Source organism: Bos grunniens, chromosome 7 (genome assembly GCF_055505025.1).
Source record: "Bos grunniens cultivar Pamir isolate PY7600 chromosome 7, Bosgru_T2T1.0, whole genome shotgun sequence".
NCBI classification, from domain to species: Eukaryota; Metazoa; Chordata; class Mammalia; order Artiodactyla; family Bovidae; genus Bos; species Bos grunniens.
Genome location: NC_141171.1, coordinates 24,441,257 through 24,458,149, shown reverse-complemented (window position 1 = coordinate 24,458,149; position 16,893 = coordinate 24,441,257). Strand labels below are relative to the sequence as shown.

At 37.6% G+C, this 16,893-nt stretch overlaps 1 protein-coding gene and 1 non-coding gene across 3 annotated transcripts in view; one reads left to right on the top strand and one right to left on the bottom strand.

The window, feature by feature from the left end:
• Positions 1-14,028, top strand: part of ADAMTS19 (ADAM metallopeptidase with thrombospondin type 1 motif 19) — a 276,661-nt gene extending 262,633 nt beyond the window's left edge. For both annotated transcript variants that reach the window (XM_086410488.1, XM_086410489.1), the window contains 2 exons: positions 10,225-10,402; positions 12,737-14,028. In XM_086410488.1, the coding sequence (XP_086266614.1) occupies positions 10,225-10,402; positions 12,737-12,888 (330 nt within the window). In that variant the 3' untranslated portion in view covers positions 12,889-14,028. The remainder of the gene's footprint in view (positions 1-10,224; positions 10,403-12,736) is intronic.
• TRNAQ-UUG (transfer RNA glutamine (anticodon UUG)) lies at positions 9,385-9,456 on the bottom strand. The gene has a single exon. It is a non-coding gene; the product is annotated as a tRNA-Gln (tRNA).
• Positions 14,029-16,893: the final 2,865 nt, after the last annotated feature.

Sequence of the window (16,893 nt, the reverse complement as noted above, 5' to 3'; positions counted from 1 at the left end):
TGCTTGGGGCTGGTGCACTGGGACGACCCAGAGGAATGGTACGGGGAGGGAGGAAGGAGGAGGGTTCAGGATGGGGAACACGTGTATACCTGTGGTGGATTCATGTTGATATATGGCAAAACCAATACAATATTGTAAAGTTAAAAAAAAAAATAATAAAGTTAGTTAGCTCTTATTGTGTGGTGTAACAATGACAAAAAGAAAGTTTTAAATAATGGAAATAGTTTTAAGGGTCTATAATACATGATGTGAAAGTGTTAGTTACTCAGTCATATCCGACTCTTGGCAATCCCAGGGACTGTAGGCCTCCCAGCCTCCACTGTACATCAAATTTTCCAGGCAATAATACTGGAGTGAGATTGGTTCCAAATAGGGAAAGGAGTACGTCAAGGCTGTATACTGTCACCCTGCTTATTTAACTTATATGCAGAGTACATCGTGAGAAACTCTGGGCTGGATAAAGCACAAGCTGGAATCAAGATTGCAGGGAGAAATATCAATAACCTCAGATATGCAGATGACACCACCCTTATGGCAGAAAGTGAAGAAGAACTAAAGAGCCTCTTGATGAAAGTAAAGGAGGAGAGCGAAAAAGTTGTCTTAAAATTCAACATTCAGAAAACTAAGATCATGGCATCTGATCCCATCACTTCATGGCAAATAGATGGGTAAACAGTGGAAACAGTGACAGACTTTATATTTTTGGGCTCCAAAATCACTGCAGATGGTGACTGCAGCCATGAAATTAAAAGACTCTTGCTCCTTGGAAGGAAAGTTATGACTAACCTAGACAGCATATTAAAAAGCAGAGATATTACTTTGCCAACAAACGTCCGTCTAGTCAAAGCTGTGGTTTTTCCAATAGTTATATATGGATGTGAGAGTTGGTCTATAAAGAAAAGTGAGCGCCGAGTAATTGATGCTTTTGAAATGTGGTGTTGGAGTAGACTCTTGAGAAACCCTTGGACAGCAAGGAGATCCAACCAGTCCATCCTAAAGGAAATCAGTCCTGAGTGTTCATTGGAAGGACTGATGTTGAAGCTGAACCTCCAATACTTTGGCCACCAGATGTGAAGAACTGACTCATTTGAAAAGACCCTGATGCTAGGAAAGATTGAAGGTAGGAGGAGAAGGGGACGACAGAGGATGAGATGGCTAGATGGCATCACCGACTCAATGGACGTGAGTTTGAGTAAACTCTGGGAGTTGGCGATGGACAGGGAGGCCTGGTGTGCTGCAGTCCATGGGGTCGCAGAGTCTAACACGATTGAGTGACTGAACTGAACTGCGTAGACATTCCCTTCTCCAGAGATCTCATTTTAAGAGAGAATATAGTCTTCTTGCTAATTTGCTACCATTTGCATTCATTTTTCTCATTCATTAAACTATGTCTCTAATCATTTTAATAGTTCAGACTGTTTGAATTATTGAAGTTTCCTTTGTCATATTTAGTGTTTGACATGAAAACGAATGTAGACATAATTTAATACAAGCTTAGAGATTGTCACTAAATATCCTAGGTCAAGAAAGAGTTTATTCCATTTTCGGAGAAATCTATAATGACCTTATCTAAAGATAATGCTCAAGTGCAGGGAATGTCATCATTTTCTCAGGTAGATTGAAATGATGAATACATTATGTCAAAGCAAATTTTGTTTTCAGATACTTTAGGTGGAAAAGGGCGATTACCAGCATCATTTTTTTTTTGTTGTGCCTTGCTTATTTAAGTTTGTTCTAAAGATTACTGTTTCCCTTTTTTACTATGTAAACCTAGTACATCAGGATTGTGTTTCCTGTTTAGAATTAAAGACTTCTAATTCATGGAACTGATTCATGAGGTGCTTAGTTTCAAAGGTCCTTCAGGGCAATATTAAAACTGTTTGGGGAACAGATTACTTGTCAGACAGTACAAGTCTCTCTTTTTAAATAACTTTAGTCAGGAAACATTCCTTGTAAAAGAAAGATCAATGGCGACTTATCTGGTACACCCTGTGTTTTTCTTTTTCTTTTTTTGACCAGTTGCTGGCAAATTGATTTTGACATTTTAGCATTTTGGCATTCAGTGGATGTCTAGAGTGCTGCCTTGTCTCTAATATATTTTAACCTAGTACATATGTGAAGAAGTTTAAAATGTATTAGAAAAAAGATTGAAGGGAGGGAGGGAGGGAGGGAGGGAGGGGGCAAGGAAAGAAGGAAGGAAGGAAGAAAATGGAAAGAGAAATTCATTGAAATTGATCCAAGATCTGTAAAAACACAATGGAAGGAACATTGTATTTGGAAACAGAAGATTGCATTTGAGGTTTGCTTCTCCTTCACATGGAATATGTCTTTGTCACTTTCTCCATGAGTCCTTCCTTCCCTGATCATCCCATTTGAATTGCTAAACCCCATAGCCCAAATTTTCTCAGTCTGCCTTCCCAGCTTTAGTTTTTCTATAGCACTTGTTAATATCTGATATACAATGTATTCTTGACCTTTTCACTTCCCACTATTAGAGTGTAAACTGATTGAAGGCACAGATGTCTGTTTCGTTCACTATTATTTTCTGGTATCCAAAAGAGTATTTGACACATCATCAGATCAGATCAGATCAGTCACTCAGTTGTGTCTGACTCTTTGTGACCCCATGAATCGCAGCACGCCAGGCCTCCCTGTCCATCACCAACTCCCGGAATTCACTGAGACTCACGTCCATCGAGTCAGTGATGCCATCCAGCCATCTCATCCTCTGTCGTCCCCTTCTCCTCCTGCCCCCAATCCCTCTTCGCATGAGGAGGCCAAAGTACTGGAGTTTCAGCTTTAGCATCATTCCTTCCAAAGAAATCCCAGGGCTGATCTCCTTCAGAATGGACTGGTTGGATCTCCTTGCAGTCCAAGGGACTCTCAAGAGTCTTCTCCAACACCACAGTTCAAAAGCATCAATTCTAAAAAAAAAAAAAAAAAAGCATCAATTATTCAGTGCTCAGCCTTCTCCACAGTCTGACTCACATCCATACATGACCACAGGTCCTTGACTAGATGGACCTTTGTTGGCAAAGTAATGTCCCTGCTTTTCAATATGCTATCTAGGTTGGTCATAACTTTCCTTCCAAGGAGTAAGCGTCTTTTAATTTCATGGCTGCAGTCACCATCTGTAGTGATTTTGGAGCCCAGAAAAATAAAGTCTGACACTGTTTCCACTGTTTCCCCATCTATTTCCCATGAAGTGGTGGGACCGGATGCCATGATCTTCGTTTTCTGAATGTTGAGCTTTAAGCCAACTTTTTCACTCTCCACTTTCACTTTCATCAAGAGGCTTTTGAGTTCCTCTTCACTTTCTGCCATAAGGTGTCATCTGCATATCTGAGGTTATTGATATTTCTCCCAGCAATCTTGATTCCAGCTTGTGTTTCTTCCAGTCCAGCGTTTCTCATGATGTACTCTGCATATAAGTTAAATAAACAGGGTGACAGTATACAGCCTTGATGAACTCCTTTTCCTATTTGGAACCAGTCTGTTCCATGTCCAGTTCTAACTGTTGCTTCCTGACCTGCATACAGATGTCTCAAGAGGCAGATCAGGTTGTCTGGTATTCCCATCTCTTTCAGAATTTTCCACAGTATATTGTGATCTACACAGTCAAAGGCTTGGGCATAGTCAATAAAGCAGAAATAGATGTTTTTCTGGAACTCTCTTGCTTTTTCTATGATCCAGCAGATGTTGGCAATTTGATCTCTGGTTCCTCTGCCTTTTCTAAAATCAGCTTGAACATCAGGAAGTTCATGGTTCACATATTGCTGAAGCCTGGCTTGGAGAATTTTGAGCATTACTTTACTAGCGTGTGAGATGAGTGCAATTGTGCAGTAGTTTGAGCATTCTTTGGCATTGCCTTTCTTTGGGATTGGAATGAAAACTGACCTTTTCCAGTCCTGTGGCCACTGCTGAGTTTTCCAAATTTGTTGGCATGTTGAGTGCAGCACTTTCACAGCATCATCTTTCAGGATTTGGAATAGCTCAACTGGAATTCCATCATCTCTACTAGCTTTGTTCGTAGTGATGCTTTCTAAGGCCCACTTGACTTCACATTCCAGGATGTCTGGCTCTAGGTCAGTGATCACACCATCGTGATTATCTGGGTTGTGAAGATCTTTTTTGTACAGTTCTTCTGTGTATTCTTGCCATCTCTTCTTAATATCTTCTGCTTCTGTTAGGTCCATACCATTTCTGTCCTTTATCGAGCTCATCTTTGCATGAAATGTTCCTTTGGTATCTCTGATTTTCTTGAAGTGATCCCTAGTCTTTCCCATTCTGTTGTTTTCTTCTATTTCTTTGCATTGATCGTTGAAGAAGGCTTTCTTATCTCTTCTTGCTATTCTTTGGAACTCTGCATTCAGATGTTTATGTCTTTCCTTTTCTCCTTTGCTTTTCGCTTCTCTTCTTTTCACAGTTATTTGTAAGGCCTCCCCAGACAGCCATTTTGCTTTTTTGCATTTCTTTTCTATGGGAATGGTCTTGATCCCTGTCTCCTGTACAATGTCACGAACCTCATTCCATAGTTCATCAAGCACTCTATCTATCAGATCTAGGCCCTTAAATCTATTTCTGACTTCCACTGTATAGTTTCACTAAATATCTGTTGATTGAGTGAATGAAAATGGGCTTTCTCATTAGCTCAGCAGCAAAAGAATCCACCTGCAGTGCAGGAGCCCCAGGAGATGCAGGTTCTATTCCAGGGTCAAGAAGATCCCCTAGAAGAGGGCATGCAACCTGCTCCAGTGCAACCTTGACTCCTGGAGAATCCCATGAACAGGGGAGCCTGGCGGGCTACAATCTGTGGGGTTGTAAAGAGTCAGATATTAGGTTTATGAGCAAGATTAACCAAAATATTATGTGTAAAAGCATATTAGATAATGACTGGATTATAATAGGTATTTCATGTGTCCATTTACCATCTAATACATAGATCTGTCAGTAAGTCATCTATAGATAGTGTGACAGTGTATCCCAGATTACCCAGGACCATCCTTTTTTATGCCCATAGTCTACGAATAGTTATCAGAACTTCTTTCACAAGTGCTCTGATTTGGATGTTAAATTCTATGATCACTGTGTCTAAAGATAAAGCATGCTACTTAGTTGACCTTACGGCAAAAGAGTTTATCTCATACCACGTAGCCTGTGTTATAGTAACACAACTCCAAAAAAAAAAAAAAAAAGCCTTCTAATTAGGATAAGAAGTTATTCTGCAGGATAGAGAAAAAAGAAATATTTCTGTTAACATAAAGAGAAATATTGGCAATCTTCTAGTATCGAGTAGTCTACATGTCCCATCTTTGACTTTAGTACATATTAGTTCAAACTCCAGTACCACCACTTCTTAGCTGTGAAACTGTGTGCACTTTGTTTCACTTATCTGAGCCTCTCTTTTCTCCTGTGTGTAAAAGGAGTAATAATAGTGCTCATGGGCTTCATATGAGATATTAAAGTAAATGTAACCTGTATCTGGCATATAGGTTATGGCATATAATAGAGTTATATGCCAGTATCTGGCATCTAATAGATCCTAAATAAACACCAGCTTCATAGTATTGATCATTTCTGCTGTTTTTAGCTTCTGCACAGAATCCTGAACATGGTGGGTAATCGGTAAATATTTGAAAAGCCAATAAACAATTGAATGTTCTGAAACATTCAGGCAAAATATAATTTTGAGACATCATTTAGTGGACTGCTATCATACCAATGTTGGATAGTACAGTGAATAATTAGATAATGAATTTGCAGTCTTTACTGTTATGCAGTGTCACTGCTTAAAAATTGCCTGACTGCAGTAACTTTTAATAATAAATTATTTGGAGTGTTTCCTTTCATAGTAATTTAGACCTGAAAGTGTAGCTATGATCTACTACAGTGCCTTACTTAATGAAAAGGAAAACTAAGTCCCAGGTACATTAGATTCTAGAGACAGTATTAGAGCCATGGCACCCCACTCCAGTTCTCTTGCCTGGAGGATCCCATGGACGGGGGAGCCTGGTGGGCTGCAGTCCATGGGGTCGCTGGGAGTCGGACACGACTGAGCGACTTCACTTTCACTTTTCACCTTCATGCATTGGAGAAGGAGATGGCAACCCACTCCAGTGTTCTTGCCTAGAGAATCCCAGGGATGGGGCAGTCTGGTGGGCTGCCGTCTGTGGGGTCGCACAGAGTCGGACACGACTGAGGCAACTTAGCAGCAGCAGCAGCTCTTCATTTCAAGCCAAAATTATAGTGACTTTTCCTTTTAATATTTGTCTGTCTTTAATCATAGTGATGTGATTTGAGAAGCTATCCAATTATTCAGTAGTACCTTCTTTAATAAAGTAGAAATAGTTTAGAAGATACTTTGGCATTTCAAGTATATCTGTTTATTTTTCATACATTTGTAATAAATTTTTACCACATGTATTTTATAAAGAAAATAATTACTATTAAAATCTTGATGGTTTTATTATTGAAGTATTCTAATAAAAATAATATTCTAAAGCTATTGGGCTAATTTCATAATAAAGCTTATGCCATTAGTTTCACAGGCAGAAATGATGCGATTTCAATTAAATGAACTTTTTTCTCTTAATTTTCTAAAAAACAGTTTATGGGAGCACTCTTCAACCATTATCTACTAAAATTGTGTATTCTAAGTTATCATGTATATATACTTTGTGATCCTGGAAAAAATGACGTTACTTTGGTTTACACATGTCCTTTGGAGTTAATATAAGATTAGTTGAAAGGGTTGGTAATAGTCTATGATTGATTACTAGACTTCTTTGACATATGATTGAGAACCTTCTCTATTACATCAAAAGGAGTTCATCTATTATAAAACTTCTGTTGTTCTTTTCATGTCTCCAATATTGTGATTACTTTCAAGATCTACAGAAATTTTAGAAAAGCAGATACTAGAATGATATAGTTCCACATAAACTTAACCACTTAAAGTTTTTAGTTTAATTATTTTGAGTTTTCCTGAAAATATTTCTAAGAAGCATGGTGTTTGTATGCATATATCTATTGAATAATATTAAGAATCTTCCAAAGGACAAAGACCATGTAAACAATGACTCCTCTTATAATAGCTTTTAAATTATAATAAAGCTTAAACTAATAGAAGCATTTAGGTCCTGTAGAAGTTAATGAGAAAAAAAAATCAGATTTAAAAGGGTGTAATATCTAAGTTGTTCTTTAATCGGCTATTTGTATAAAGCTAGAATTCGTCAGATGCAAAGAAGGTTTTATGTAGAAGTATTTATAGAATTTAGAAAGATCAGTTATCTGTAAAGTAGATGCATAAATAGCATGCACATACAATTGTTATTGTGTTATTCTTAGCTATTTTTATACACGATATGTAAGTTTTATTACTGAAAGTGATATGACTGCTGCTCCTACTACTGCTAAGTCACTTCAGTCGTGTCCGACTCTGTGCGACCCCATAGACAGCAGCCCACCAGGCTTCCCCATCCCTGGGATTCTCCAGGCAAGAACAGTGGAGTGGGTTGCCATCTCCTTCTCCAATGGATGAAAGGGAAAAGGGAAAGTGAAGTCGCTCAGTCACATCCGACCCTTCGCGACCCCATGGACTGCAGCCCACCAGGCTCTTCCGTCCATGGGATTTTCCAGGCAAGAGTACTGGAGTGGGGTGCCATCGCCTTCTCCGAAGTGATATAACAATGAGCTTAATTTCAAGAATTTACCTAGAGACACACTAGATGTCTGAAATTTACCAAGAGACACACTAGATGCATGAAAATATATTGATCAGAGATAAGAAGTAATACAAACTGGGTTACATCAAATGTAGAATACATACTATAGATCAGTGTTTTCCAAACTCAGGCTGTGCAGCAAAATGACCTAGGTACTTTTTTTTTTTAATGTATATTCCCAGATTCCATCTGTTTCCTGCCTTAGAAATTCTAGGCCTTAAAATATATAGTTAAAAAGGTTTTTTTTTCCCAAGTGATTCTAAGGGATAGCCTCAGATAGATAGGTATATGGTTTTAAACCATAAATGTTGCATAAATATGCATGAGTAGCTGGGATAATTGTGGAACACTTCGTGAGGGTAGTGGATTTGAGATTGTGATTTGAAAAGAGGCCAGGCATCTGGAAAGGAATCCTTCTATGAGCACGGTTCTAGTTGTGGGAGTAGAAAGTACATGGACATTAGTGCTTTATAGAGCAAATGATTCCTAAAGCAGAGAGGTAGAAAATCAAATTTGAGGAGGTAGATAAATGCCAGCCTGGACATTCGAGGATATTGGGCTTTATCTCGTAGGCAATGGGCAACTCAATAATTGAAGTTTCTCCAAGGAGATTATGTATATAAAGCAATTTTAAGAGAATACATATTCTCTGTTAATATTTGTAATTGACTAGAAGGCTGGAGGCTAAAGACAAAGTGAACAGTAGCATACAGACTTGAGGTGATAAGGGTTTGTGTAGAATGCTTCTGCTGATGAAAATAAAAAGAGTTGGAACCCAGGATGATAGTAGAGGAAGAATTGAAAATTCTTGAGAAGAAAATGAAATCCTAACAATGACTTGGTAAAATATGAAGGGAAATGGTTATAAAACTTGTGCCTGCATATCTAAAAGATGACAATCAGATAAAGTATTGACCAGTTTTCAAGTAGAATGTGTCAAGATCATGTTTTTAAATAGATCTAAGTTTTAAGAACTATTTGGCCAAATATGAATAAATCTTTATTGCAAAGAAAATATAACTAGTAAATAAAAATTTTTGAAACACAAGCATATTCCCTCTCTCATGTGTAATTTTTGTATTTTCTCACTCATCTAGACCTCAGCTTATCTGTATAACAAATTAAATCTAGTGATATACATGGACCCAAGAGACTTCTTTAATAAACAGACATTGTACATTAAATATGTTCTCTGAAATAACTTACAAATAAAAACAAACTATATTTAGCTGAGATACAGGTATATTACATTTTTTCATTACAGGAGATATGTTAAAAGGCTGTCTTACTAGAAAAATACAAGATTTTCAAATATTTGCACAATTTTTGATATCATGTTATCTGCCAAGATGGACTTCTTAGGTGGCTCAGTGGTAAGGAATCTACCTGCCCATGCAGGAGATGTGAGTTTGATCCCTGGGTTGGGAAGATTGCCTGGAGAAGGCAATGGCAATCCACACTGATATTCTTGCTGGGAAATCCCATGGACAGAGAAGTCTGGAGGGCTACAGTCCGAGGGTCGCAAAAGAGTCAGACACAGTGACTAAACAATGACAACAATCTTCTAAGACATAGCAATTATTTCATTAACACATCAAGTTGATACACCATTTGATTTTTTTTTTTTTTTTTTTTTGTGGCAAGTCTTGCAAGATCTTAGTTCCCTGACCAGGGATTGAACCTGGGTCCCAACAGTCAAAGCATGGAGTCCTAACCACTGGACCACCAGGGAATTCTGCCCTGTTGATGTTATTAATAAACATTTTAAGGCCAGAGTGGATGAGTACATTGAAAGACTATAATGAGGATTCAGCTCCACAGTTCAGTTCAGTTCAGTTGCACAGTCGTGTCTCTTTGCGACCCCATGGACTGCAGCACACCAGGACTCCCTGTCCTTCACCAGCTCCCACAGTTGGTGTATAACTACACAGCTCCACAGTTGGGCATATCTAACTGTCAAGCATCAGTGACTAAATTAAAGAACAGCAAGTCATTTGTTGCAAACTAGATATTAAACCTTTAAAAACTGTCGGTCCAAGTGTGTTACTGGTATCACCCACCATCTTTCCCAAGTCATACTCTCAAACTTTTTTTCATTTTTATGTTACTGAAGTTTAGTTGATTTATACTATTGTATTAGTTTCTGCTGTACAGTAAAGTGATTCCATTATACATATGTATGCATTCCTTTTCATATTCTTTTCCATTATGATTTATCACAGGATACTGGATCTAGTTCCCCATGCTCTACAGTATGACCTTGTTGTTTATTCATTCTACATCATCATTCATCACTCAAAGCTCTGCCTTAGGTCAGCTAGGTGTTCTAAACTGCATTGTGTCCAGTTTATGAGCAGCAGTGTTTCTGACCCTTGTTTTATATCAACCCTGGATGTTGTGGCTCATGTCAGTTTTAACAAATATAAGGAAAAGGTGACTCACAGCCCAGAAAAAGGAAACAGCAAAAAGAACAGTTGACAAAACCTTGTATCTCTCCTAGTGCTCAATTACCTGTGGCAAAGGAATGCAGTCCCGTGTTATTCAATGCATGCATAAGATCACAGGAAGACATGGAAATGAATGCTTTTCTTCAGAAAAACCTGCAGCGTACAGACCATGCCACCTTCAGCCTTGCAATGAGAAGATTAATGTAAATACTATAACATCACCCAGGCTGGGTAAGCAGATCCAAAAAAAGGGAGTGATTTTGACAGACATAGAAATGATCATGGCTTCTTCTGTTTTATGTATCACTTTAAAGCTTAGTTATCAATCTATACTAATTAGTTTGCTTCTGACTAAATTGGATCTATTCAACCATATAGTCCAAATGAAAACTATTTTCGTTCCTGAGCTGTCACTTCAGAGCCAGGCTGTGGAAATGCGAATGCCGTAATCACTCAAGATCAGCCTAAAAAGGGTTGGCGGATGTAACCATATTTTTTATTCTGACCAGTCCCATGGCAGAACCCTCAGTTAAGGTAATGTCGGTGGAAAGGTGAAGCTATAGTGTATATCTTGGATCTCTTCATTGTTAATAGCCTTCCTTGTGATCCTGGGTACAAATTATCCTTTGGAGAGAGAGAGAGTAAAAAACTCACTTTCAAGGAGAGCAGGTACATGGATCTACACCACTAAACAAAAGGTACTGATTTTTTCACACTTAAGGACATAATATTAAATATCAATAAATAGTAGTAGCATTGATTTACATAGTTTTATGTTATAAAATGCTTTCACATATATTCTCAGTTACTGTCAGTCAGTCTAATACAACATCAAGAAGTAGAGTATGTATTTTAAGTAATATATCCTGTATTTGCATAAAAGTATTCATGAATGCATTAGCCTTTATTTTTGTGGCAGTTAGCAGTTTTTCATAGCACTGCTGCCTGGATGTCACTGGGTTCATTTGTTTAACATTATGTGTTGTTTTTAAAATTAATTTTTATAGTAGTGTGGTTGATTTCCAACGTTGTGTTAGTTTCTGCAGGACAGCAAAGTGAATCAGTTATACATATATCCACTCCTTTATGTTCTTTTCCCATGTGGGCCATCACAGAGTATTCACTAGAGTTCCCTATGCTCTACAGTAGGCCCTTATTAGTTATCTATTTTATATATTGTGCTGTGTGTATGTCAATCCCCATCTCCCGATGTAGCCTACCCCCTCTCCTTTCCCTCTTGGCACACTGAGTGAAATAAGTCAGACAAAGAAAAACAAATATCATATAATATCACTTATATGTGGAATCTCAAAAAGTGATGCAAATTAACTTATTTACAAACATAAATAGAGATACAGCTGTAGAAAACAAATGTATGGTTACCAGGAGGGAACACCTTCAGTTTTAATTTGTATGTATAATCTCCAGGGGGTCAGTTAAATCATACAGAATAATATTGCCAAAATTCAAAGAGCTAACTTGTCATAGATACTTCTCCAAGCATAAGATTCAATCAAATGGAAAAGTTTGGTTCTTCATGGAAATATAAAAATTCTCTTTTTTAAGCCAAATAATTAACATTTCTAAGAAATAATCAGTTCAAGTAGAATTAAAACTTGAAGTTAAGCAATCCTAGAGCAGATGTGATAAATCCTTGTATTCAAAAGCAACATAATCCCTTTCTCCAACAATTATTTGGAGTCCTTCTTGACATAAAATGTGGCATAAAATAATGAATTAAAAGAAGAATTAAATTAAAACTCCATTTTCTCTGTTTATTTTTTCTTGAAGGACATCCCCAAACATAGAAGCACAGTGGTTGGAAAAGCTAAGGTTTTTAAATGTAAAATAATGAATCATATGAGAATAGTGGCAAAAGAAACAGTTGCAGTAGACTGTCTTTCATTATACATGCCAGAACACGCTATTTCTTCGGAAAAACTGGGGCCGAATTTACCTCACTGAATTTTTTTATACCAAGAACTCATTTCAAACACTTCATTACTGTAAATTTTAGTCACTTTTGTTAATCAGCCTTGATTTTAAGGATGCCTGAAATTGTGACTCTTAGATATCACAGCTAGACATGTCTGCTGTCTAGGAAACGAGGAATGTGAAATAAGTGTAAGCAGATTTTTTTGTTTTGCTGTTTCTTTGCAAGTTCACCCATAATAGCACTTATTAATTTGTATTCTCATCATGGTGAACATATTGAACACACTCATTTTTCTTTTTAATCTTCTCAACTAAAAATCCAAAAGAAGATTAAATAGAAGTCATGAAATGGAAACTTAAAAGCCATTTGCAGGACCCTCAGTGGCTTTGGGAAATCTATCTTTAATAAGTCTATAAAAGCTCATGAGTAAGGCCAGTATTCATTCACTGTACTCCTTTATTATAAAGTGTGTTTGTGTGTTTGTTTATCTCTGTCTTTTATGTGCTGGGAGGTTATGTATATGAGTCAACATGAGTGTACAAAACCCCCCCTTAAATGATTGCTGTTTGTTTCTACTCACGACACCTAGTTTACCTGCATGTATTAAGTTCCCTGTGTTTGTTTCACAGCTGCTCTGACTTTCAAGTGCCTGGGAGATCAGTGGCCCGTGTACTGCCGGGTGATACGTGAGAAGAACCTCTGTCAAGACATGCGGTGGTATCAGCGCTGCTGTGAGACGTGCAGGGACTTCTATGCCCAAAAGCTGCAGCAGAAGAGTTGACCTCTGGCAGGCTGGCTGGCCAACAGCTCTTTGCAATTACATTATTTATAAACACACACACTAGCATGTTGTTCAGACCAAATATTATCAGATTACATATAATTTAATCAAATTAATTAATTTATTTTTTTTTTTTTTTGCCTGCAAAACATCCAATATGGTGTTTGCTTTGATTCTACAAACATTTTGATTTATACTATATGGCTTCATAAATAATTTTATATAAATAAGTTGGATCCAGTTTCCAGAATAAAAATAAAAAGGGAAAAACAAAAACCAATCAAGATCTTTAGACTTTAAAAAAAATTTTTAACAAATTTTTTTTTAAGTTAGGGCTGTCTCTAAGGTGCTATTCTCTCCCTGACAATACCATTGAGTTATCCAGAATATATACTAATTTAGCCTAATAGTTTAGTTATATATGGAGAGATACCATTTTTTTTTTTCCTTTGGTATCCTGATGCAGAATTTGCCCATTTTCTGTAATCTGCAGGAGATGTGTAAGCATAACAAACCTCATAGTGTTGAACAGGTTTTTAGAGAATGTATTATGCGTTGGGTTCAGATTTAGAGATATCCATAGGAAAAATTCTACTGTAATTATAACCTTATTTTAATAATGGAAAAGAAAAGTCTGAATAGAGACTTTGATCATGTTCATGAACATGTACTTGAACACAAGTATTGTAACAATGAAACACTGTAATGATTTACACTGAATCACCATTGCACTGTTGCTATAGTGTAGAGAAACCGTTATAGAAATGGTAACATCCTACAAAAATGTGTATTATTTTAACATGTTGTCATTATATTTTAGCTTTTTAAAATATTTTGAACAAAGAAAGCGTTGATCCACCCATTTCCTTGTATCTTTTTAGCAGATTTATTAGAGTATAGTACTTAGCCTCACAAATCATAATGAGAAGATTTACTGTTTTTCAGCCTTTTCCCTAGGAACAAGGAAAAACAAAAATCTTATAATACTGTGGTAGTTTCATTGTGTTTTTCTTTTTAAAAATTAAAATGTTTTACAATTCTGTGAAACGTTTAAAAACCAGTTTAAGGTTTTCTTGTGAGAAAATATTGTACATGATTCACATGATTTCTTAGATTTTTCAATAAAATATGTGAAACTTCCTGTTGGGAGGCAGTTCTTCATGAGTCTCTCACATTTCCACATGTCTTGGCACTGTCTGCTTTTGTTCTGGACTGTCTTCTAAAGGATGTTTGTGTAATGAACAGCCTTGGAAGGTAAAGATAGTGTCTTTTTTGGAGCAAATGGCAAACATGCTTATTTCTCATTATGAAAGTTTCAAGTTCCCTAAAATTGGGATCTCTCTCCTGTAACACAGTTCACTGAATGTACAGGTCCTGCCTGGCTCCCTTCATGTCATCCTCTGGGAAGTGGGGCTCAGGGAACTAGTGATTCTCTGGCTACTGCTGTTGCTGTAAGTAATAAAGTTCTTTGTCTCTAACCCAGGAGTTTTGTGTCTTCTGCCCTGAAAGTGTGGCAGGCTAACTTGATAGATTGGAAGTAGAATAAAGCCTCAAAATCCTTATAGTTCTTAAGACTTCCCTTATTAATATTTTCACCTTCATTTTCATATAAGGTACAGTTTGTTTCTAGATTGTCCCTTACTATGGGTATCCTTTAGTTTAATTGCTGAGATATAAAACCAGTCAATTTCAACACATCTTATGGAAGATAGTAGGGGAATGGGAGAGGGAAAACTTACACAGTGAGAGAAAACATTCTTAAGCCATCCCTTGATTCCTGAATCCATGAATTGGTGCAGAAATGTCACCATTTACTGATCGATGAATTAGACCCTACACAACATCTTTGAGAACCTCCAAAATGTCTTCACCCAGAATTGAACACTTGGGGAAGAAAAGGCATTGCTGCATCATTCTGTCAGGCCATGTGTTCAGGGTGATGGGGGACATGGTAATTAGAAACAATATATCATATGGAACACCCTAATAATGAATGAGGCTTTTGGTAAGTTCATGGATGGTATTTTGCAGAAGCTTTGCAGGCTGGCGATACACATCCGTATTCAGGGTAAGTGGCTATTTCTGTGAAAATAGTGCACTGCCTGTTCGGTGATTAAAGTGATCTAATGTAATCTTACTGCAATCCAGATGTTTTGCAGGACTGACAAGGACTTGGAAGGAGCATGGTTTGAAAATGGGTGATGAGGAAATTTTGAAGAAAAGGTATGTGAATAACTTACATTCCATTTAACTGCACACCAAAGAGAACTGTCAGGAGGGAAGACTTAGTCACCAGTTGGACAAGTTGACAAGTTCTGTGTATGTTGGCCAGTCTCTCTCATTAGCCACCTTTGTCCTTGCCCATGAGCCCAGGAACAGAGACAGTAGTGGCAGAACTAGAGATTATGCATGGGTTCAGTAACATGACCTTCCGCTCACCAAGACCCCCTCCAGCTACAGCCACCGCAAGGGCTCTGCCTAACAATAGCAGAGAAAATATTATTCCCCAACATGGCACCATTCTATGGCAGGACTACCCCACGGCCTTGTAAGATTACATTAGTTCACTTTAATCACCAAACAAGCAGTGATTTGTTCTCACAGAAATAGCCACTTACCCTCAGTATGGATTTGCCTCCCCAGCCTGCAAAGTTTCTGCCAAAACACCATCCATGAACTTCTCAAATGCCTTGTTCATGGTTGGGGTATTCCCTACGGCATGGTTTCTGTTCAGAGAATTCATATTACAGTAAATACCATGGCGGTGGTCTCATGCCCATGTGACTATGGTACTGCCATGTTCAGCGTCACCTTGAAGCAGATGGCCTAATAGGATGATGCAATGACCTTCTTTTTTTTTTTTAATATTTTGTTCTGGCACCAGCTGAATGGAAAACATTTTGGGGGGCCTCTGAGATGTTGTATATGGTCTGATTCCTCTGAGTTGTTATGTATGGCCTGATTCATCAACCTATACATGGTGATATTTCTATCTAGATTTATGAATTCAAGAATCAAGGGGTGGAATTGAGAATGTCTGCTCTTCCTGTGCAATTTTTCCCTCGCCCATCTGTTTAAATTTGCGATAATCCGGTGTAATTCTCCAAAATCCATCGATCTTCTGTAAGGACAATAGGCAGAAAGAGTGAAAGAATGAATTAATGAATTTATCATTCCTGCATCCTTCAGATCCTCTTTGGTAGAAGTAGTTCTCATCTCTTCATGAACACCGTATTGATTTTGTTTCTAATTTTGATATGCAAGGGCCAGTTCTAGGGACTGACAGTGCTGTTACTACCATAAAAGCCCTCATTCTACAGATCATGGAGTTAACCAGTGAAGCAGGAATTCTGCCAGTTTCTGAGTATTTCTCCTCCAAATGTACCTTTCAGAATTAGGAAAATAACTGTCGGATAGGTTTAGGGACTCTGATTCAATATGAGACAGATTTAAGCCAAAGCATAGACTCTTGCTCTGACTGTGGGACTTCAGTGGCAATTCAGGTCACCGTCAATTAGTATCAATTCAGAGTCAGTAATCTAGAAGTCATCAAAAAGTCTGATTATTTCCCTCTTCCCAGTACACTCATCCCATCAGGGAAGACTAGAAGTTAGATTTACAGTATGAACTTTGGAGAATTTGCAGCAGAATCCTTCCTCTAAAAGATATAGCCTCCCCTTTATTCAGAAAGTTATGGGTCTGTGAACCTGCTGTCACATGGAATGGATCAAGGAAAAGGAATTCCCTGGTGTGGTGATTCAGGTCATAGTTACTTTCATCAAGTCTAGAGATTAAATGCTTATACAAATTAAGCAGGGCTTTAGTAGCATGCTCATCTCTTTCAGTACTCTGGCCTCCGTAATCAATTAACCAATGCCAAAAATCTTTGTAGGTCAAACCTTTACCCTTACCCTTTTGACTCTGCTTACCCCTTAAACCATACCTATCTGGTTCCTGGAATTTAAATGCCCTTGTAGAATTCCATCATCCTCATTAAATTCAAGA